Source organism: Equus przewalskii, chromosome 4, assembly GCF_037783145.1.
Source record: "Equus przewalskii isolate Varuska chromosome 4, EquPr2, whole genome shotgun sequence".
In the NCBI taxonomy this organism is placed as follows: domain Eukaryota; kingdom Metazoa; phylum Chordata; class Mammalia; order Perissodactyla; family Equidae; genus Equus; species Equus przewalskii.
In genome coordinates this window covers 93444320-93469178 of record NC_091834.1, presented here as the reverse complement: position 1 = coordinate 93469178, position 24859 = coordinate 93444320, and the positions used below count along the sequence as shown (strand labels likewise).

At 35.7% G+C, this 24859-nt stretch overlaps 1 protein-coding gene across 10 annotated transcripts in view; it reads left to right on the top strand.

Annotated features, from left to right (window-relative positions):
• Window positions 1-24859, top strand: part of BRAF (B-Raf proto-oncogene, serine/threonine kinase) — a 148414-nt gene that overhangs the window by 65319 nt on the left and 58236 nt on the right. For all 10 annotated transcript variants that reach the window (XM_070617974.1, XM_070617977.1, XM_070617978.1 and 7 more), the window contains 5 exons: window positions 4740-5003; window positions 14251-14354; window positions 15188-15290; window positions 19960-20108; window positions 21053-21172. In XM_070617974.1, coding sequence (XP_070474075.1) covers window positions 4740-5003; window positions 14251-14354; window positions 15188-15290; window positions 19960-20108; window positions 21053-21172 — 740 coding nt within the window. The remainder of the gene's footprint in view (window positions 1-4739; window positions 5004-14250; window positions 14355-15187; window positions 15291-19959; window positions 20109-21052; window positions 21173-24859) is intronic.

Genomic DNA, 24859 nt, shown 5'->3' with positions numbered 1-24859 from the left:
CCTCTAGTTGTGGCATGTGGGACGCTGCCTCAGCGTGGTCTGACGAGCAGTGCCATGTCCGCACCCAGGATTCGAACCGACGAAACACTGGGCCGCCTGCAGCGGAGCGCGCAAACTTAACCACTCGGCCACGGGGCCAGCCCCCATTTTGAGTTAATTTTTGAATGTGATGTCAGGTATTAGTCCAACTTTATTCTTCTACGTGTAGATATTCATTTATACCAGCACCATTTGTTGAAAAGACTCTTCTTTACTTCTTGAATTATCTTGACACCGTTGTTGAAAATCAGTTGACCATAAATGTAAGGCTTTATTTGTGGGCTCTCAATTCTATTCTGTTGTTCTGTATGTGAATCCTTATTCCAATACCACCTGTTTCAATTACTGTAGCTTTGTAGTAACTTTTGAAATCTGGAAATGTAAATTCTTCAACTTTGTCTTTTTCAAGATTGTTTTAGTTATTCTGTGTCCTTTGCACTTCCGTATGAATTTTAAGATCACCTTGTGTATTTCTGCAAAAAACCAAATGGGAGGTTGCCCTGGTAGCATAGTGGTTAAGTTCGCATGCTCCACTTTCGTGGCCTGGGGTTTGCAGTTTCAGATTCTAGGCACAGACCTACATACCGCTCTTCAAGCCATGCTTTGGTGGTGTCCTACAGAGAAAATAGAGGAAGATTGGCACAGATATTAGCTCAGGGCCAATCTTCCTCAAGCAAAAAGAAGATTGGCAATAGGTGTTAGCACAGAGACAATCTTACACACACACACACACAAAAAAAAACCAACTGGGATTTTGATAAAGATTACATTGAATCTGCAGATCAATTTAGGGAGTATTGTCGTCTTAGTAATATTAAGTGTTCTTAGATTCTTTTTTTTTGAGTTAAAAAATAAATGACATGCTCTGTACCCTCAACTAGCTTATAGTTTAGTAGAGTCATGACAAGAACTCAGCTAAGTAGTAAGTAGTAACAGCAATAACTACAACGAAAATTACTAGTACAACTTATTACTATAATAAAAATATTTGTTGGTAGTCTCTGCAATACAATTTCTTTTATCTGTATTATCTCATTTAATCCTTACAAAATTGTTGCACAAATGAGGAAAAAATTGCCATATAAGGAAGAGAGTGATAATACTCTAAAGGAGGTGAAGAGAAAGAATACCTCTTTTGGATTTTATAAAGGTGAACTTTGAATTAGACTTTGAAAAATAGGTAGGCTTTTCATGAGAAGGTATGGGGTTTTGGAAAGCTGCCTTCTGGAAAAATATCTGCTATCTGCAACATCTTGAAAAACCTAAGGAATTTTGTTGTTGTTGGTGGTGGTGGTGGTTGAACTGTGCATTTATGTGAGAGGACTTGCTCATATTTGTAGGGTAAGAAAACAGAGGAAAAGGAAAGTTGGAAGATATAAGAGAAAATGGAGATATCAGTGTGCCAAGGCCACCGTGGAAGAGGCCCTAAACACCCAGTGCTGGTGCTAAATTGAGAGCAGAAGAGGGATGGGGAAAGAGGTGGAGAATTGCTTAGACAAAGAAGAGGAAGCTTTTATATGATGGCTTTGATCTTCAGAGTAAATTTGAAGGTAATGCCATTTTCTCAGTGAATTAAATTTTAGGGGATAAAGTTAGGAGCCAGAGAAGCATAGAAAGGGTTGGAATAAGTATTGTGAGGAATGTAATGTGATGTTAAAAATAGGTAAAATTTTCCACGCAGTAGTGTGAAAGACTAAATTCCATGAATTGATAGTGGAACTAATTGGCCTAGTTTTATTATTTTCTCCAGCAATGTGTGGTAACCTAAGAGAAAGAATCGAGTGGTAGGATTTACCCCAAATTGGTATTTGACAGGCAAATTAGTAAGAGAATAAGTATCAGCAGGGAAACTAAGATGTTACCAGTGGCATTGTTGAAATGGTGAGCCACAAAGTATGGGAAGTAAGACAACAAAGACCCAAATCTGAGAAACCTGAAGGGATGAATGTTGACCATGAACAGGTTAATATGTTAGTTAGATGGAAATTTAAGAAGGTGGGGTAAATGTGTGTGTAGTGGGGCATGGGAGGTTCCAAATTGAGATCTAGCCCTCCTTTGGAACTCTTTTGTAAAGAACTGTAGTGTTCTCTGGATCTGAAAGGTAAAGTGGAAATAAATGCCTTTAGAGATAAGAGGTTTAAAGAACTTTAAGGCAGGAGTGTTAAAAGAGTAGTCAGCATCCACACTGAATGCAGCCAGGATAATGGGGTGAAATGAGCCAAGCCACTTACAAAACAAGGTAGGCAAGTTCCTTGGTAGATTGCAACTGTGAGGATGGAGAGAGGTGGAATAAGCATGTAAATGTTTTGTATTTAAGGAAGAGCTATTGATAAATGCAATGAAGTAATAGTCCGTAATCTACAAGGGAGGGGATAGTATATTTTCAAAAATTAAGGCTAACATTTTCATAAAGAGATAACATTCAGAAAATTTATTACTTTTTCTAAGGCTAACCTTGTGCAGTAAATGTACTGCCAAGATGACAGTATAAGAAGATTTAATTTATGCAAAGAGGAACTTTTTTTTCCCAAACTGTGTCTGTATAATCTTGAAAGTGTAGAAATGGTGTCAGTCTATTTTTGCAGTGTGAGCCCCAAACAGTACCTGGCACATGTATGCTCAATATATATTTATTAAATGATTAAAGGTTCAGTAAGTGGATCATATTGAAAGAGATGCTCTTAAGTAATTAGCCCTTGGAAGTGAAAGCTAAATAGAAATACAGCTCAGAAAATTTTGAATTGGTGTGGTTATAATGCCCTGAAATGCTATGAAACAATTCAGGGTCAGTGTAGGACAACGAGTAGGTTGTAAAGAAGAAGAGGACATTTTTGTGTAGTTTAGGCTGTTTACCTGAGTAGCTCATTTTAGTATTTTCCCTTTTTTGTCAAAATTATATGGTAAGATCTAGCATACCAGGTACAGTGGCCCTTGTTGAACTGGAATTTCTCCTTCATTCTCTTCTACCTTTGATAATTCTCCTTGCTTGTAGAATGAAGTTCAGGTTTCATAGCATGGTATATATATCCTCTCTACAATTTGATCCCTTACTCATTTTTCCAGTCGTATTGTTTCCCTGTGTTCCTATTCTTCATTTGAATTCCACAGATATATGTTGATCCCTTACTATGTCCCAGACATTCAGCTATACTAGTCTATAGTTTTTCTTGTCTTAAAATGTCTTATCTCCTTACTTTTTCAAAGAATTTCTCCTGTGCACAGTACTCTCTTCTCCCCACTCACTCCATCCATCTAAATGCTAATCTTTTAAGGCCCCTTGCTTCCTCATCTCACCTTCTATCAAGAAGGTTCTTTATTTCTCATGTACAGCACTTACACAAATAAAAATACGTCTTTCTGCTTCTCTTCAGCCCAATAGTAAAATCCTTGAGAGATGAGAAATGCCATTTTAAAATCTATGATTCTCCGTTGTAACCTTCCATGAATGTTTGTAGTATTGCATCTCTTTGGGGTGATAGGGAGAAATGGTGGACTATGGTTGGGGGAAGGTGGTTACCACTACCTTAAACAACCATGGACGGGGCCAGCCCCGTGGCCGAGTGGTTAAGTTCACGTGCTCCACTTTGGCGGCCCAGGGTTTTGCCTGTTTGGATCCTGGGCGCGGACATGGCACCGCTCATCAGGCCATGTTGAGGTGGCGTCCCACATGCCACAACTAGAAGGACCCAGAACTAAAGTATACAGCTATGTACTGGGGGGATTTGGAGAGAAAAAGCAGGAAAAAAAAAAAAAAGAAGATTGGCAACAGTGGTTAGCTTAGGTGGCAATCTTTAAAAAGAAAAGAACCATAAACATATATATTCCAATTCATTCCATCTCTTTACTTTCAATTTCATTCTGTTTTCAAGAATCTTCTTTTAGAATATGGTATCTTATGTGGTCATTTGACTTTATAGCTTTAGTCAAATGAAACTTGTAGAAAGATACCATGATGGATAATGGCCCCAGAATTTCTTTACTGCAGTGTGTAAGCCACCTTTTCAAATAAATTTCCATTCTCTAAGAAGTATTTGATGGGGAAGGAGGTCATCAGATATTCATAGTGAGAAAAATAAATTATTTTACCTGATAGTTATTTCAGAAAGAAGGTGGCAGTTATATGTCTCCAAGCCCTATTGAGGAGGTTTTGATGGTAATGGTGAGATCTGGCACTGTGTACCTAAGTCCTCTTTTTTGACAAATCTATCACTTCATCTCCTTTTCAATTTTTCTTTCTTCTTTGAGAGAGAGAGAGAGGGAGGGAGAGTGTGTGTATATATGTGTGGTATGAAACTTTATATGCCTATAACTTTTATGGAAAAAAATTTTTTAATGGAGGGGCTACTTATCATTGAAGTAGTGTGATGTTTTATCTTATGTTAGGTCTGGTTTGGAAGGCAAATTGTGATTTGACCAGAAAATTGCAAATACTATGTATATTAATATTCATATATATTCTATTCATCACATATATATGTGTCAGTTTCTCCATGTAATGTAGTGTCTTATAACAAAAGATTTATCAATTTAAAGGTAAATGTATTTCTTTACAGTACTTCAGCACTTATTTGTAACTTGTAACTTAAAACCCTGTTAGCTAGATTATAAGGAGGTTATAATCAAAGACTTAAATTTCCTATTTCCTTTTATTACTGTAAGGAAAAAGTCCAGATTCAATGTAAGTCTACTTTATTTTATAGGCCTATGAAGAATACACCAGCAAGCTAGATGCCCTCCAACAAAGAGAACAACAGTTATTGGAATCCCTGGGGAATGGAACTGATTTTTCTGTTTCTAGTTCTGCATCAACGGACACCGTTACATCTTCTTCCTCTTCTAGCCTTTCAGTGCTACCTTCATCTCTTTCAGTTTTTCAAAATCCCACAGATGTGTCACGGAGCAACCCTAAGTCACCACAAAAACCTATCGTTAGAGTCTTCCTGCCCAACAAACAGAGGACAGTGGTGAGTCAACTTTTAATGTCATCATTGCTTTTTCTTTGTATTTTTCAGAAAGACCAGTTGTTCAAAATGAAATATATTATCACTTCATACTCAGTGGTCATAGAAATGGAAGCATCCATTTCAAATGAGAATGGAAAAGATGTAAATATTTGGTGCCAAAGTCTGTGTTCCTTAACTGTAACAAATTGTATTGTCCTCAGTGTCGGATTTGACGTTTAAACCTATTTACCAAACTTGAACCACACTCAAATCCAAGTACTAGTTCAGAATCAGTCAGAATTTCAAGACTTGAGCTTGTTTGTTGTCTAACATATATCAGGTAAAATTCATTCTTCACTCTTGAGAAATCTCTATTCAGATTGCTTATCAAATGTTGGATTTTCAGTGTGGTTGATATTTTTCCTCTTGTCTATATAACTTTTGATTATTAATTATTAGTATCACCATTGGAACAGGAGTCCTCTGTAAGTAACGTTCAAAGTAAGGGAATTAGCAGAAATATTATGGAGGGTTTATAATCAATCCTCAAGTGCGACAAGTACTATCAGTAGATTTAAAATAATGCACCTCTATACATCACTACTTTTTATAATGTATATGATTGCTTTTGATATGAATAAAAACCCATTTCATTTCCAAATACAACTGAAGTCAAAGTAGTTTTTAATTTTTTCCTCAGACAGCATTAGTAGTAATGGTGGTTCTTCATGGAAAAATTTTGCTCATCTGTGCTATAGTGGCCTCCAGTGGGGTCAGTTTGTTACTCTGCAACAGAAGCATGTGAGTGTCAGTGTGTGGGGACACAAGACTAGGCCTCTGGCAAGTGTCACAAAGATGGTTGGAACTCAGATCTTCACATAAGCTGAGCCTTTGAACAGTTTACCTTTAGTGAAAGTGTGAACTAAGAGAAAATCTATTCACCAACATACATAAATAACAAAGAAACTTGTCTGTCTTTGCCTGGGCTCCAGATACAGGTTAAAGTTTCCCCTGTGAACTCTTAACTATACACCTATTCTCATCATAGTTTAGGGTTCATATTTGTACTGCCTGCATTGCCCAGGAACCCTCAACCCAAGAAATTAACATAACTATTGGTCATGGAGTGCTAATAGCACCCAGGCACTGGGCAGAAGCACATGCAAACCCTCCCTTGGCTCATCTAGGTCTCATGGAATTCACAGAGTGTCCCACTGACAAGCTCAAAATCCCACGTTATAAGCTATACAAGGAAAGATATACAAGGAAACAGTCTACCATCAGTGAGTTAGAAGACTTAAAAACAGCAAGATTAGATTCCTAAAAGAGAACCAAGTAGAACTTCCATGTGGTCTTAAAATTTAAAACTTAGTAGATGACAATTATCATCTGTGAAGTATTCTTTTTTTTTTTTAAAGATTTTATTTTTTCCTTTTTCTCCCCAACGCCCCCCGGTACATAGTTGTGTATCCTTCGTTGTGGGTTCTTCTAGTTGTGGCATGTGGGACGCTGCCTCAGCGTGGTCTGATGAGCAGTGCCATGTCCACGCCCAGGATTCGAACCAACGAAACACTGGGCCGCCTGCAGCGGAGCGCGCGAACTTAACCACTCGGCCACGGGGCCAGCCCCATCTGTGAAGTATTCTTGCTAAAAATGATTGCAGTGAATATCAAGCTCCTGGACCTTCCATTTTATAAGAAATGACGAGGATAGAGGAAAAAGTTAAACACCATGAGGAAACAATTAGACAAATTCAAAATGTGGACATCTTACAAGACAAATGGCCTGGATTAGTATCATGGTAGATAAAAAAGGTTGAGGATTATTCTACACTAATCAAGACTAAAGAGATATAACAGCCAAATGCAGTATGTGATCCTGGTTTGGGACTAAGATGGGGAAGACCTATAAAAGACATTCTTGAGACTTGGAAAATTTGGAATGTTGATGAAATATTAGATGTTATGCAATTATTAATTTCCTTAAATATGAAAATAATCATGTAGGAGAATGTTTTTATTCTTAGGAAATACATGCTTAAGTATTTAGGGGTGAATTGTCATGATGCCTTTAACTTTTGCCCCTCTTTTTTGGAAATATAATGCATACAATAGTAAAATGTACAAATCTCAAGTGTACAGCTCAGTGACTTTCTGCAAATGTAACTGCCATGCAGATCAAGATATAAAACATTTCTAGTGTTTGAGAGGATTCTCCTGTGCCCTCTCCAATTCAGTACCCTCCCTCAAGAGTAACCACTATTCTGACTTTCATCTCAATCAATCAAGTTGTAAGTTATTTTCAAATGGTATGATGGAAAACAAAATGTAGAGAGAAAAAACAAATATGAAAAAATAATAATTTTAGAACCTAAGTAGAGAGAATTTGGATGTTAATTGTACCATTCCTCCAAATGTTCTGTATGTTTGAAATTTTTCATAATAGCTTTGGAAAAATTCAAACAACATAGAATAAAGATACAATAGAAAGTTCAGAAGAAGCAGTTGTCACTAGGGAAAAAAACTATTGAGCATATTGATGCTGATTTGAGAAAGTATCAAGGTAAAACTTTAAATAAAATCTCAATGTCAAGCTACTTACAGCCTATTACAGAGCCGTGTTAAAAAGCTGTATAAAAATTAAAATATTTTATTTACTTTGCAAAACTCGATGGATTATATAAAAAGTAGATTAAACCCAACTGAATAAAGGGAGCATTAGTGAACTCTGGAAAGCAAGGAAAGAGAGTTTCAGAAAATATAAGAGGTTAAGAGGTATGAAGGATGGAGTGAACAATTTTATTATATGTCTCAAAGAGTTCCAGAAAGTAAGACTAGAAATAAAGGAGTAGAGCAAAATTCAAAGAAATGATGGCTAACACTTATAAAAGACATATGAAACTAAAGATTTGGAAACACAAGCACTGAGTTAGATAAGTAAATTTGAATCCATACTATTAGACATAACAAATGAAAGAGTATTATTTCAAAAGAATTTAGGAAAAAAAAATATATAAAAGAATTACAGTTAGATTATCCAAAAAAGTTCTTCATAGCAGCTATGGAAGCCAGAAGCCAACAGAATATATATGCATAGTGCTGAGAGATGCCTGTAAGTCACCTTGGCTAAACTGAGTTTAGCTAGCTAGGTACACTGTGAGTGATGGCACAATAAAGGTGTTTCCTGATGAAGGAGTTTGCTTTTCCCAGACTGTGCTTAAAGGAACTACCCAAAAATTACTTTAAGAAAAACATTGAACACAGAGGAATGAATGAAAAGTAAGAATTAAACCTAAAACTATAAAATTTGTAGAAGAAAACAGGAGAAAATCTTTGTGACCTGGAATTTGGCAACAGTTTCTTAAATATGACACTAAAAGCACCATCCTTAATGAAGATATTGATAAATTGGACTTCATCAAAATTAAAACCTTCTACTCTTCAAAAGACAGTGCTAAGAGAATAAAAATACAAACCACAGACTGAAAGATTTGCAAAACATATATTCAGATCAAGAACATGTATCCAGAATATATAAAGAGCTCTTAGAACTCTATAACAAGAAAACAAACAACTCAATTGAAAAATAGGCAAAAGATTTGAACAGGTACCTCACCAAAGAAGATACATGGATGGCAAATAAACACATGAGAAAATGCTCAACATCATAAGTCATTAGGGAAATACAAATTAAAGGCACAAGATACCATTACACATCTACTAGAATGGCTAAAATGAAAGAGTGACTGTGCTAAGTATTGACAAGGATGTGGAATAACTGGAATTTTTGTACACTGCTGGTGGAATGTATAATGGTATAACCACTTTGGAAAACAATTTGGCGGTTTTATTTAATGCAATCCCTTCCAAATCCCAATAGTATTTTTTGCAGAAATAGAAAAATCCATTCATGTGGAATTTCAAGGAATCCTGAATAGTTAAACATTCTTGAAAAAGAACAAAGTTGGAAATCATTTCCTGATTTCAAAACTTATTACAGAGCTACGGTAATCAAATCATTGTGGTACTGGCATAGACAGATAGACATATAGACCTTTGAAATAGAGTCCAGAAATAAATTCTCACATTATGGTCAAAGCATCTTTGACAAGGGTTCCAACACCATTCAGTGGGGGAAAGGACAGTCTCTTCCACAAGTGGTGCTGGGAAAACTGGATATGCACATGCAAAAGAATAAAGTTGGACCTTTACCTTACACCATGTACAGAGTTCTCTCAAGTGGATCAAAGATGTAAATATAAAAGCTAAAACTGTAAGACTCATAGAATAAAACATAGAGGAAAACCTTCATGACATTGCATCTGGCAGTGGTTTCTTGGATACGACACCAAAAGCACAGGCAACAAGAGGAAAAATAGATAAGTTAAACTTCATCAAAATAAGAAACTTACATGTATCAAAGGACACAATTAACAGTGAAAAGGCACCCTGTGGAATGAGAGAAAATATTTGAAAATCACATATCTGATAAGGGGTTAATATCCAGAATACATTTAAGAAACTCCTACAACTCAACAACAAAAAACCCCAAACAACCCAATTGAAAAATGGGCAAAGGACTTGAGTAGACTTTTCTCCAAAGAAGATATGCAAATATACAAATGGTCAACAAACACGTGAAAAGATGCTCGACATCACTAATCATTAGGAACATGCAAATCAAAGCCACAATGAGATACTACCTCACACCCATTAGAATGGCTACTATCAAAAAAAGAAAAAAGAACATGTGTTGGCAAGGATGTGGAGAGATTCTAATCCTTGTGCATTGCTGGTGGGAATGTAAAATGGTGTGACCACTATGGAGAACAGTATGATGGTTCCTCAAGAAACTAAAAATAGAATTACATATGATCCAGCAATTGTACTTCTGGATATATACACAAGTGGATTGAAAGTGGGGTTTCGAAGAGATTATTTGTACACCCACATTCATAGCAGTATTATTCACAATCACTAAAATGTGGAATCAACCCAACCATGAACTGATGAATGGATAAACAAAATGTGGTATATATATACAATTGGAATATTATTCAGCCTTAAAAAGAAGCAAATTCTTACACATTCTACAGCATTGATAAACTTTGAGGATATATTGCTAAGTGAAATAAGCCAATCATAAAAAGACAAACTGTATGATCTCATTTGTATGAGGTACCTAGAAAAGTCAAATTCATAGAGACAGAAAACAAAATGGTGGTTGCCAGGGCCTGGAGAAAGGAGAGATGGGGAGTTATTTAATGGGTATAGAGTTTCAGTTTTGTAAGATGAAAAGAATTCTGGAGATTTTTTGCACAACAATGTGAATGTACTTAATACAAGTAACTATACACTTAAGAATGGTTAAGGTGGTAAATTTTATGTTATATGTATTTTACCACAATAAAGAAAAAAAACAGTTTGGCAATTTTGTAAAAAGTTAAACACTCACCTAGCATGTGATTCAGCCATTCTACTTCTAGGTATTTACCCAAGAGAAGAGAAGGCATATGTCCATACAAAGATTTCTACAAAAACATTTAGTTGTTTTATTTGTAACAGCACCAAACTAGGCATAACCCAAATGTCCATCAGCAGATGAATGGTTAAACAAGTTTTGCTATATCCATAGAATAGAATACTACTCCGTGGGAAGAAATGCACTACTGAAATACACAGCTGTAGTTGACCAGTATACTGTGGTATACCAAAAGTAGGCTTGCCTGGATCAAAGAGAAATTTGCATTTGTAATTTTGATAGATACTTTCAAATTTTGCTTCATAGGTGTTGCTTAATTTTGCACTGCTACCAGCAATGTAAGAGATGCCTTTTTACCGTAGACTCAGCAACAGAATATGTTGTCAAACGTTTGGATTTTTGCCAGTCTGGTAAATGAACAGCATCGTGGCTGGTTTGAGTTTGCTTTTCTCTCTCAGTGCGATTGAATACCTTTTCATATGTTTGAAGGCCATTTCTATTTCTATGAACTATCTTTTATGTCCTATATCCATTTTTCTTTTGGGTTGATGGTCTTGATCTCAATTGTTCAGCAGCTCTCTATCCGTCAGGAAGATTGTATGCCTGTTATATGAGTTGCAAATATTTTTTCCCGGTTCGAATTTGTCTTTTGACTTTGCTTACTCTGTGTTTATTAGTATTGCCATCTAAAAGGCTCTTAGTTTTATTTAGTGGAATTTAATATTTTTTCTTTTGTGGCTTCCAGATTTTGCATCATAGTTATAAAGGCCTTCTTCACTTCAGATTATAAAGGAGTTTACCATGGTTTTTTTCCAGTTCTTTTATGGTTTCTCTCTTCCTTCCTTCTTTCACCATTTAAACCTTTGATCCATTTGGAGTTTACCCTAGTGTACAATATGAAGTATAAATGAACCTTTTTTTCTAGATTAGTTCTAGTTGTCCCCACATCACTTACTAAAAAGTTCATCTTTGCCCTATTTCAGATGCTGTCTTCGTGTTATTGTAATTTCTTTTAGGTATTGGAGTCTGTTTTGATCTTTCAGTTCTGTTCCATTGGTCTGTCGGTTTGTTGAATAGGCACTATCATGAAGGAGCAAATAGTACAAAAAATCAGCCTACTGGAGTGGAATGAAGAAAGACTGATTGATAGATTTTCCCTTGGTGATAGAGTGGGAAACCGAATTTGTGCCTGCTGATGAAATATATACATGCCTTGGAATCAACCTGTGCTGAGAAGCATTAGGGAGCATAGCTGTATTTGAAGATGGCATTACTGGGGCACATGAGGGAAATTTCCAAAGGAACTGGCATAGATAGCCTCAGTTCACTGATGCCATATTATGGAATTTGAATTTTGCCCTCTAAATAATGGGAAAATTTTAAGCGGGCTCATAAAACGTAAGATTATATTTTAGGATGGGATTCTAAATCTGAGTTCATTGAGCTCCTCAGTAGTCCATATGTTGGTTTCAGGTTCAATGAACCCCCTGAAATTTTATGTTCCAGAGAGAACATCTGAGGCCTTCCTCAGATTCTCAGAAGTCTTTGACACACAGAAAAGTTAAGAATACCTTCTTTAGAAAGATATCTATGGTAACATGGGATAGGATAGGTTGGATGGGGTTTAAAACTAAAGATAGGGCTGCCAACCAAGAAGTTGTTGCATTAGAGTAGGTGGAATATGAGTAGCAGAGGGAAAGAGTGAGCTTTCCCTTCATTCTTTCTGGAATGTACAGCCAGTTCTCGCTGTTTGCAGTAGGTATGTTCTATAAATTTGCTGCAAACACTAAACCATTGCTCCTAGGGGAAATACAGGTTACTGTTATATAAATGAGCCAAGGTGGCCTCTGTATATTGGCTTCTAGGTTCTTTATTTCTTCACAGCTGGCTGGGGCTTGTTAGCTTAAAAGCCCACTGGCATAGGTCACTTGTTTAGAGTATGAGAGCTAGGACAAGAAGCTACTTTGTTACTTTGTTCAGCCTCAAGTGGGATGGCGTTTGTTGGGTAACTCAAATTTTTTGCCGTTCTGCGCATGTCTGCAAAAGCGCTGCAAGTATTGATTTGGAGGTTACAAATAAATTGTAGTGAGTGGACAAATTCCGCAAATACGGAGTACATGAATAAAGAGCATTAACCGTACTGGTCCCATCTCTTGAATACTTCCAATGATGAGCCTACTCCTTCATGATAAACTTGCCTTGCTAGGTAGTTTTAACGGTTATAATTGAGCTAAAATCTGCCTCCTGTTTTTTCTAATTGTATGTCCTAATTTGGCTTTCTGGGTTGTTCTCCGTTCAATATATTATTTAAATTCAGTTGTCTTATATTCACCTTTACTCCATTTTTTTCCCCTCTGACATAAAGATTCCCCAGTTTCTTTGGAAACCTGGTTTGCTAAGTACTTTCATGGTTTAAAAGAATGGAACCTTTAATTTTATTGTTATTAACTAACACATTGCCTCTGTTTCCACTCCCATCCCCCCCATAAAAAATAACCATCCTGAACTCCCACTCTCTCACTTTAGTCTACACTGTTTGTCAGTTCTCTTTCAGTTATAAATTATTCACATTCAGTGGGGTTGGGCTGGGGGTTGGGCACCTGCAGAAAAGGCCAGAGTAGGGATAACTTCAAATATGTAGAAAGGTTCTTCTTATCTCTTTCCAGGGCGCCCTCCTTCCCCACTCCCAGTGTCATCTCTACTTCTCCCTAGGTTAGCTTCATTCTGTAACCAGATTTTCTCAATGTAGTGGGAAAGATAGCCACTGGGGGCTCCAGATTTCTGTCGTCTTGGCACAATGTAACTACAGTAGAAATAGGGACTTCTCATAGCTAGTGTCCTTCTGTCAGTTTAGGGAAGAACTCCTGTGTTGTTTGGGTCTTGTGTCTAGTCCTGGATCAGTTGCTTTTGCCAGGGATATGAGAAACTGATTAGCCAGCTGTTTCATGTGTAGCTAGAAAAGTAGCAACCCTTGACTGATAGCCTCTCTAGTACCATGTGGATTTTTAGGGTTGGGCAGGTTCCCAGAGGAAATAGGAATGCTAGGCAACTAAACAACAAATATTAATTACGCGCATTAAGACAAGTAGTTTCTTCCTCTTATGTTTAGGATCAGTAAGATGTCTTTTAAGGACCATCAGTGTGGTTGAAGGGTTACAGTTTTCAGCTTTGAACAATGTTGGATCAAAATTGAATCTGCTTTAATTGTTAACATCTATTATTTCTCAGTGATGGGTACATAGATGTCTGTTATATTTTCTGTTCTCTTTTATATGTTTAAAATATTCCATAATTTTAATAAAAACCAAATCAATTTTGCTTTAAGTTGGTGAAAATAACAGATATTTGAGTTATAATTTCCCTTTAATATTGTTAGCTTTAGAAATGATGCTGTCTCTGGGGCCGGCCCGGTGGCGCAGTAGTTAGGTGTGCACGTTCCCCTTCCGCAGCCTGTGGTCCGCTGGTTCGGATCCCAGGTACAGACGTGGCACTGCTTGGCAAGCCATGCTGTGGTAGGCATCCCACATATAAAGCAGAGGAGAACAGGCACGGATGTTAGCTCAGGGCCAGTCTTCCTCAGCAAAAAGAGGAGGATTGGCGGCAGATGTTAGCTCAGGGCTAATCTTCCTCAAAAAAAAAGAAATGATGTTGTCTCTGACATAGTAATCCATATGACCTTTTAAAGATACTATGTTGTAAAGGTAAATTATTGAATTTTGAGAAAATGATGTGAAAAAATACCTAATTTATTCCCCTTACCTCATATCATGTATTTATGATACTATAGGTACCTGCAAGGTGTGGCGTTACAGTCCGGGACAGTCTAAAGAAAGCACTGATGATGAGAGGTCTAATCCCAGAGTGCTGTGCTGTTTACAGAATTCAGGATGGGTATGGTTTGTATGTGATGTGAAGTTTTGTTTAAAAAAAGGAAAAAAAACCCTCAGATAGTAAACTTTGGGGTTTTCTGTAGGATCTGTACCCAAGCCTAGGAAATTGAAAATCAACTTCAGAAAAAAATATTAAGTTCACCTAAAGAAATCTTGTAGGTCCTTTGAGGAGTTAACATTAAATAATTTTGTGTGATGATAGTGTTTATTACTCTAATTAAATGACTTTACTTGGAATTTGAGATTCTTACAACTTTTGAACCATTTAGAATGTGCTTTATTTGAATAGTGGACTCTTCCCAACTCCCCTGTTTTTAATACGAACTCTCAGTTTCATAAAAGGCTTATCAAAATTAACATTTTATATTGAACTATTTTTCTTTCAGAATGCATCTAAAATTGTGCCAAGACCCCCCCCAAATTTTGAATCCCAGTTTAAAAAAGTATTCTTTTTGGGGCATGTTGTCCCTTGAGTACTCTTTTTCTTTGAAAGGATAGATAAATATCCATACCTGTGATTTTTTTTTTTTCTTTTTTTTTTTTGGACGCCAGGAACAATCCATTTTCTGCTGTTGTAGGTCTTTTCTGGAGCTGACTTGAAGAAAAGAGTACATCTCTTTACCCTGCTGTTTGTCCAAGAGTGATACATTTATTTGGGGTAAACTTAAAAATTAATTTATTGCCATTTAAATTTCTAACGATGGAAGACCAGGGAGCCAAACCTCCCTCACCATTACTAGCCCCTCAATAACCAAATTTTCATATCTTCAGCATGAGGTATATGAAGATTTTTAGGTATAATAACCAAGAAAGATTTGTGTCTACACTTTGCAGAGAGAAGAAACCAATTGGCTGGGACACTGATATTTCCTGGCTCACTGGAGAGGAATTGCATGTAGAAGTGTTGGAGAATGTTCCACTTACAACACACAACTTTGTATGTACCTTTACATTTTTTTGAAATGTCAAAAATGTTTGGGTTCTTGTGAATGAATTTCTATTTAGGGAATATGAAATATGGATGAATAATTTGAGAATTGATATTTTACCTAAGTTGAAAATCAGTTTTGTTCTTTAATAAACTTGTATTTAAACTAAAGAGTTTTATTTTAATCATTGTGCTTTCTTTTTAATTTAAAACAGCAATGCATGTCCATTATTTAAAGAAAATAAAAAGAAAATTTGAATGGTACAAAAGTAAATCAAGTAAGAAAGTGAAAATACTATGCTAGATGTAAACATTTGTTAATAGTTTATTGTATAGTATTCCAGATTCTTTCTCTTCTTTCTGTGGATACAAACGTGTGCTTATACCTGTGAGCCCTGAGTTTTCTCTCTTATCTTTTTTCCTCCCTTCCCATCTCTTCCCTTCATTATTTTCCATTTCTTTACTTTTCTTAAACTAAAATTGGAATAATGTTTTGTGTAATATTCTTCACCTTTTTTTACAAAAATGCGTCATGGACATCTTTCCATGTCAGTACACCTCGCTTTATTTTTGTAATGATTGCATAGTAGTCCATAAGAATATAAATTAGGTATATTTAGCCATCCCTCTATTAATAGATATTTAAAGTGTTTTCAAAAAATTATATACAGGACTAAATAGAATCTTTACGCATATATCTTGACACACTAGTATAAATGTTTCTGAAGGATAGGTTAATGGAAGTAGAATAGCTCTCTTTGAGGACTTCTCCCTTTATCTGGTTTTGCTAGAAACTTGCCAAAGCTAAGTGTCACCAGCGTGAGGCCTGAAACATGGGACCTCTCCGCCTTAGAGAGGAGGATAGATTCCCAGAGCTTGAGAACCTATCCTCTAAAAGGGTAGGCAGAAGCCAGGATTAGAGTGATCTCTAAAGCAGGAATGCATTTCTGACTTTTCTGTATATATGGAATTTTAACTGTAGTTTGTTTATTCTAGATGGATAGTTATTGCTACCCTTTTGGCATCAAATGTTTTCCCATGTGCCTTGGTGGTTAGTACAGCTGGGCTCTTAAAACAGACGATTGATGAGATGGTTTGCTTGCGGGTTTGTGCTTTCGGGGCTCCATTACTGGTGAATAATTATATCAGGTTTGTGCTTCAATAAATAAGGCATCTTTTAGATGAGTGTAAGATACGCCTAATGTCAATCAAATTTACTGTGTAACAAGTAGTTTTATAATGATAAGCTAGAAAGTTCATTACTATTGATTTTTTTTAACTTGTGGAATTTGAGTGGATAAATCTTAAGATTTTTATTTAAATTTTTAGGAATCCAAAAACAGTTGAGCTTACATTTCATAGTGATTACTACTCTTTTTCTTAATTATTCTTCTTAGCTAGAAATTGGATATGAGGAGGTGAAAGAAGACCTAAGTTGCTAACCACAAAATAGTATTAAAATAGTGCCTCAGGAAGGTCCTCGCCACAAAAGGATAATGAAAGCCAACTGCAGGTTAGTTCCAGAGTATGGAAATCCTCACAACACAGTTGGAGACCGAGTAGCAAATATTTATTGAGAACTTTACATTTGCCAACACTGTGTCTGATCTGGGGATATAACAATGAATAAGAAAAACAGTATATTCCTGCCTTAGAGTAGAGAGACATGATTTAATAAGAAAATTTCATAAACACTCTTAATTACTGTGTATGTATAAAGTGCTAAAGATGCACAGAATAGAGACCCTTAACCTGGCCCTTGAGGGATCAGGAATGTTTCCCAGAGGAAGAAGTATCTAAGCTAAAGCCTCATGGATGAGAGAATAGCAGATGAAGATTGAAGGGAAGAGTACTCTAGACAGAGGGAACAGCAAGAAAACATGTTACCTTTTCAGTTTTGAGAAAGTTCAGAATGGATGGTACAAAGTCGGAGAGGGGGTGTGTTACAGTGTAACAAGAGTTGTGGTAGAGTAAGCAGAGTCCAACTCATGAGAGTCCCTGTAAGCCATGTTAAAGATTTGGACTTCCCTCTAAAATAATTGGAAAGTTAACAATTGTAAGGAGGGGAGAAGTGTGATTAAATTTGTGTTTTAGAGCAATTGCTTTGAGCGCCATATAGGGGCAAGAGTAAAAGCCTATGTTCTGCCTAGAAAGCAAAGAATTCCTCTCTTTGCTTCTCTAGTAATGGATTTTGCTGGCTACTCAAGGAATGCTTCTTATGCCTCCTGTTTTCATAGAATCTGTTATAAAAGCAGTTCCTTCGGTATTTACCTATATCCCAGGAGTTCTTGGGAACTGGTGGGGCGCAGGGTCGGGGAAGGTAGAGAAACAAGATTTGAAACAGATGCCATGTGTCCAGCCCTTCTCATTTTCTATAAGCACTGAGGTTAATGTCTTCCTTCAGACAGCCCACACCTTACAAATTAATGCATGCAAATTGCTAGGTCTGTGCCTTCCACTAGTTCGCCATCCATATCTGGATGTACTTGAATTCCAGAATAAGCCTGAGTTGTGACCCAAAAGAAAAGTTATACCTTCCTGTGTCCACCTTTACGGACAGACGTATGCTCAGAGATACATGTACATGTCACTTACAGTTTATAATCAAATGCATACCCACGTTTTCTCCCCCTCAGATGTTTTCTTCTCTCTGCTTCCCTCCTTCCTCCCCTCTCTCCTTACCTCTTTTTTCTTTTTTCCTCCTTTACATACACAGTTAGTTACACCTAGTTTTCAAGTACAAGTCAGTGATAGGAAGAATGACTGCAATTGAGTAGATTAATGAAGGAAGAGAAATTAGGGCTTCATGAAATTCAATAAATTATCAGGCAAGTGAGGGTGTGAGTGGTTAGCAAAGAGGATCAGATGACTATAAAATGCTGATTCCTGTGAAAATGTATTTTTCTGTGATCTATTTCCTGAGGTTCTGCTAACAATATAAAAGGTGCTTGCTTTGGTAAATAGTGGCCTCATAAATATTAAAGAAGATTTTCTAATTTCTCGTATATCCAGAGACAAAGGAAAAGGAACAAAGCTAATAAAAACAAGCAGTTGCCTTTTTAAATCCCCTAGAAAGTGATACATAACAAAAAAAGATGAAGAAAACTAGAACCACTCTTAAAACTACCTAAATGTTTTCAAAAAGCCAGAATGGATGGTGTGCCAAGATACCATTTTCTTGATGAAACATTATTTTTTAATAATTTTTTATCCCATTAAATATGTGTTTCTTGAAAAGAGTTTGGTAAACTGTGAGTGTTGAAATCAATGTAATGGATGATGAAAAGCATTTACGTGTAATGGATTAGAAAATTTTGATGTACATATTTGGTCAGGTAAGTATTGTTATATGAATACAGGTGTGTCCTGGGTCGTAATGTAAAAATATATTTCTTACTGTTGTTTGTGATTAAAACTGTCTGAAAAACTGAGATGAATTGAGAATATATAGGAAAGAAAAAGGGACAAAATAGAGTCACTCATGTTCTCACCACTCTGAAATAGCCATTGTTAACATTTTGGTATTTGTTTATCCTTTTTATGTTGTCTGCTTATTATATACACAAAGCAAATACTTTTTAAGCGATTTCTGGCTTCGGTAGTTATCAAGATAGAGCTTCCCAGCACAGTTCTGTTTGTGTGACCCATGTTGTAGAGCATTCGCCTTCTGACATGGAGTTCTTACATGTTGCCTTTCAAGTTTCACATAGAGGAATGTTCACAAATACATTTAGATGTTCTAATCCTCTAACAAACTGATGATTTGTTAAAAGTACTTGCTGCTGTCTTTTAGGTGATTTTCCTATCCCTTGTCCTAGTTACCAAGCTTAGGTAGGGTTCTGATTTTCATACAATTGCAAACTAGTTTTTTCTTTTATAAATAATTGTTTTTAACATTTTAGTCAAAGTATATTTACATTTTAATCAAATGTATATAGTTTTAAAAATAGTGCAGAGGAGCTTATATATAATGAAAAATAATGTCACCCCATCCCTTGGTAGCTTTTAATGCCACTCTCCAGAGGAAATTACTCTTAACTTTTAATGGTTTCTGTTTTAAGCTCTTTTGGTGATTATTTGCATATTACTAAGTAGTAACTTTACACCACACTTTCTTACTTTACCAACTTCAGACATCATTTACTGATTACTGATTCCATAGGGAATTAGCTCATTTGTAGTATTACAACCTTTCCACCTCCTCCAATGTGTTTTCTGGGTTTTTTTGGTTCCTCTGTTGGATACCTTTATAACTTTAAATAATATACCTTTGTTTCTTATTCTATCAACACCAGTAAGCATCTCTTAACTCCTTTCTTTGTATAGTTATTAAACTGTACCCTTATCCTTTCTTTCAGCTCTATTCTGTCTTTCTGCTTGTCATCTCTACTTTTACTTTTATGTAGTTAACCTTGAAATTAGTTTCCAGTCTTTTATTCATTTCCCACCTTCTTGACTTCTGAGTTTTTTAATTGGATGTTGAGTGGGAGATAAATACATATACTCCATCTGTTATCTTGAACCCACTGGTTTTGATTTTAGTATCTTAGTGTGTGAGGCAGTTCTCATGATATAAACATATTAAAGATTTGTTATTTTAAACAAAAGAGTAAATAAGTTGATTTCTAAAAAGATTCTTGCAAGCTTTTGAAATCCTCTATGATATTTTACTTTGCAGGTACGGAAAACTTTTTTCACCTTAGCATTTTGTGACTTTTGTCGAAAGCTGCTTTTCCAGGGTTTCCGCTGTCAAACATGTGGTTATAAATTTCACCAGCGTTGTAGTACAGAGGTTCCACTGATGTGTGTTAATTATGACCAACTTGAGTAAGTAATCAAAAAACAAAATCTCTTTTCTATCTACCATTTTAACTTAATCTGAAACTGGTATGTCTTAGAGTCTGTGGGGATTGTCTTTCCAGTAGAGTTGTTACAGGGAATTAAAAAAAAGTGTGGCTAGAGAGTAATAAATAGTATAGCCAGTACTTCTTTCCAAAATTGTAATATTGCTTTAGCTATACATTTCATCTATGTTTTATATTATTTTTTAATTAATGAAGGTCCCTTGCCCATGAAAATCACTTTCAGAGAGGTTTTGGGAGGAGAGCAGGTGTTGTTTCAATTAAGTTAACCCTTATATTTTTGGATCACAGATCAGGAGGTCTGATTCTCTCATCTGTTTTGTAAATTATGTTTTCTGTCTCTCTCAATCTCTTTTTTTCCCCCTCCTTCCTTCTATCCCCCACCCTCCTGGTTTATTTAAAAGTAAGATATGAAATCTTTGTACCCAGTGTGTCTCTTTCTAAAATTTCCGTTTGCTTTATGCCAATAGATTAGACTGAGTCTACTTTAATCATCTTTTATGTTATTGTTGTTGCTGCTTTTAAGGTCTTATTACTTTTCTTGATCACTTGAGCAAATAGACTTCAACTCTGTACTTTAAAGTATATTATAATGATGTAATCTAACTTAGTAGGGTATACATTTTCTTCTAATTCCTTAACCATAAAGCATGATTTTTCCCCTCTAATATGTAGGCATTTGCTGTATAGAAGGACTAGTTTTGGATTTTGAGCTTGCCTTTGAAAGTAAATATAATTTTTTTAAATAAGCCTTTAGACAGAAATACAACTAATTGAATTTAACAGTCGTTTCTGAAAATGGAATTTGATTTCAGATATTTAACTCAATGATGTATTCTGGTGTTATGAAGCTTCTGGGTTTTGCACAAGTTAGGTTTGTTTTGTTTTGTTTTTGTTTTTGCCTCACAGTTTGCTGTTTGTCTCCAAGTTCTTTGAACACCACCCAGTATCACAGGAGGAGGCCTCCTTAGCAGAGACTGCCCTTACATCTGGATCATCCCCTTCTGCACCCCCCTCCGATTCCATTGGGTATGATTTGACTCCTGCTGCTCTTCAGTGCCGTGCTATATGAGCTGGTTTCTTTTGAATCTTTTGGTTAATTATAAGCCTTTCCAACATTTGGATTGTTAAGAAATTTTTTTCGGATAACCTATTTTATCACACCAGTCATATATTTACATGCATTTGGAAGAGATATATGGGATTAAAGCTGACATAGACTGTTTCAGGACCAGTCTTGAAAAAATCAAGCAACAGATAATTTAGATTCCCTGCCTTGTGCTCATCACTTTGTTAGGTAATATCATATATAGATGTATATGACTTCCATTTAGAAGAGTAGCGTTAACATAAGAGACAATGGCAAACAATTTAAAAACAGTATATAATTATAATCTACAATTTATGACTTACTATTTTAAACTTTGGAAAGGGCATAAATAATCATGTTTACAGAAGAAAGAATAGTGAGAGTAGTCAAGAAAATTTAATAAAGTGGAATTTGAACTGCATCTTAAAGAATTCTAGAATCTGAATGAGCTTAGGTATAAAAGCATGATGATGAGGGAGGTTCGAGGGAAGCATAAATAAAGGGAGTAGGGATGGTGGATTTGGAAGATAGTGAAGAGAGGCTAATCTAAGTCAAGAAGGATCATGTGTAAACCAGATTATGGAGAGTCACTGAATTCAGGCTGGAATTTAGACTTGACACAAGAGTGGAAAAAATAATTAAAGGTTTTTGAGCAGTGGACTAACCTGATGAAAGTGGTTTTAAAGAAAGAATCACTTAGCAATGATATTTAGATAGACTGACGGAGAAATGTGTCAGGTGAAGAAGGCCGGCTAGCACACTGCTGACACTGAAGACTGAGAGTCGTTGAGGACTTGAACTGGAGCAGCAGCATGGAGAAGGGATGAGTATTCATAAAGTGTAAAAGAAAAGAATCATAGTGTTATAGTTGTGGAGGATAAAGGAGAGAACTGACTTTAAAGGTGATACAAAGTCATCGTATTCCAACTTCATAGTAAGAAAAAACAGACATGATGAGTTTAGTAGATATTAGTTTGCTTTGGAGCATTTCTTACACAGGTCTACTTACTCTTTCCCTATTGAACTTGAGGCAGCATAAATTACTCTATATCTGGAAGCATATGGTTAAAAAAGTACCCACACAGCATTCTGTTCTAGAATATTCTAGAGATATTATTTAAGATCAGAAATATTTATTGTCAGTTTTAACCCTACTTCCTTCCACTCTTTACAATGTAACACTATTTCGTCTACCTAGAGAGAGAATTAAGTTGACACTCCCAATAGACGTGTAATTTTTACAAAGCTAACCTTCCTAGAAGTCTCATAGGCTAGAAAATTTAGCAAAAGACTTTTATATTAAGGAGTAGAAGTGTTTATCTACTTTGGAACACTGGAAAATGAAACCACTATGTTCTTTGGTGAGGAAGTAACAGTTATCCTCTCTGGTGGAGTCATTTTATTCCCGCTGTCTCTATCATTTGTTGTATGCACCTGTGTATTTCTTAGAAGATCAAATCAAAGTGTTGTTACTGTTCATTTTGATTTTTTAATTAATCCTTTGGCTTATGACATTTACTCCTGACAGATTCTTTAGACCATGATGCCTTTCTAATGGCAGGTCCCAGTTCTGTGAGCAGAGTTACAGAACACCATAATGAAATTAGCTTGCCCTCTCCAAAGATTTATAATGGTGTAATGATCCAGGATGTTTGCTTCCAGTGAAGGAATGCTATCTTAACATTAAGAAACCATTTGCCGATGCCGTGAATATTTTATTCGTAACTAAACTGAAGTACATTCTGGTCTTGAGCAAATGATAAGATGTTCAAACTTTTGTTTTCCTGTTGCTTTTATGTCACAAGCGTATATGGGTGCCTGTGAAAAGAAAGAAGCCAGTCTTGTTTTATATCAATGTTCCTTTGCATTTTGTTAATAGTCCTGATAACAATTATAATGGTCATGAAACACGCGTAATAATAGACGTAACCAAGACATGCTGAAGAAGCGATACATTGCCCAGTTTTGAATAGAATGTTAGGGGTACTTCCTTTTCTACTTTTTAAAAATGCTGTGGAATCTATAAGTTTATGAAAAGTCAGCATTTTAAAATTTGCATATCACTGAACAGAAGTCATTGTGCTTCAAAACATTTAATATTCTAGATTAAAATGAGATCTAAACTAAGTGGTAATTTGCTGAAGGGTGTTAGAGGTAAAATTCTTTTTATTTTTAATTTGATACTGTTTTAAAGAGGTTTGCAGCTAGATAGGGAGAGGTATCATCAGGAGAAAGCCAGTTTGCTGACTCCCAGCATACTTCACAAGGTCTAAATTACCTTGGTCCAGGTAAAGACTTCACAGTGTGGAAATGCAATTTGGTTGATTCCCAGAAATGATGAAGGTCAGGGATGTATTGGTTGTCAGTAACCAAAATCAGAATGCCAGGTAATTCATTTCAGAGAGAAATATACCTGTTGGATGGATCAGTACTCACTCCGCTTTTGAAAGATAATTATGAGAAACCAAATTACAATCCGAAGATTGTTTTTGAAATTAGGACATGGTTCAGATGTTTAATGACATCAGGATGTAATAACTTGAAATATTCTTCAAAATTATAATATACTTGCCCTCAAGGCTAGATAAGTTGACTTTGTGGACCAATGCTTACCTTTCCCTGGGTTGTATTATATACCAAATGCCAAATATAGTCTTTCTGATTTTGTATAATAGGCAGATATCCTCATTTTCTAATATATTCATTCTTTTCTTTAGATATGATAACAAAATTTATCCAGGGTTTTGTTTTTCCTACTTCTGTACCAGTGTCCTTTGCATACATATTTCTGATTTGTTATGTACAACATGTTGCTGTTATAGTCTTAATTCAGTAAGTTTCAAGAATGGCTTGCTATCACTTATGCCTGTACCAGATCAGTTATATTAGACTATTCTATACAGTTGTAGTTAATTGAGGCTTTTTCTGCTTTTAAGTCCTAACTTAAAGTATACTATTGCCTTAAGACTTTAACTCGGCCTATAAATAGTTTTTAAGAAATAAGTGCACTTTCCAAAACTTTTTTAAAAACACTAATATTGTCATTTTTACATTCTTTGTGCTGCTCCCAAAATCCTTTAGCAAAGGGCATATACTGGCTACCTACAGCAAAAATAAAGACAGCTGTGTCACAAACTAAAAATTTCTCAATAATCAGAATAACAAGGGCCAGTGGAGCATGCTAATTTTTTTAAAAGCCAGTTCCATCAGTCTTACCTATAATTCTTAGTGATCTAATACTAATATTTTAAGGTATGTAACATTTTTAAATTTTTACTTCAATTCTGAGTGGATTCATTTAGTTAATATGAACAAAGTAAAAATTTCTTTCCCTGCCTTTAATAGTATGCTTTAAAGAAGTACAACTATAAACTAGTGTAGTTCAGATTCTATTAACATGCTTTATTCAGGAGCTTTTTCTCACTATTTGGCTTTGGCTCTTCAAACTTTATGTATTCCTTTTCTACTATATTTTCTTTCCATTCCTCTCTAAACCCTCTCCTTTCACAAAATGTCTTTTTATTCCCTCAACATTGTCTTTCTAGCTATGTCTTAATAACCACTAAATAATGCTGATTAGTTACAGAGTTTGCATAAGATGGGTGAAATGATAACCAGTCTCTGAA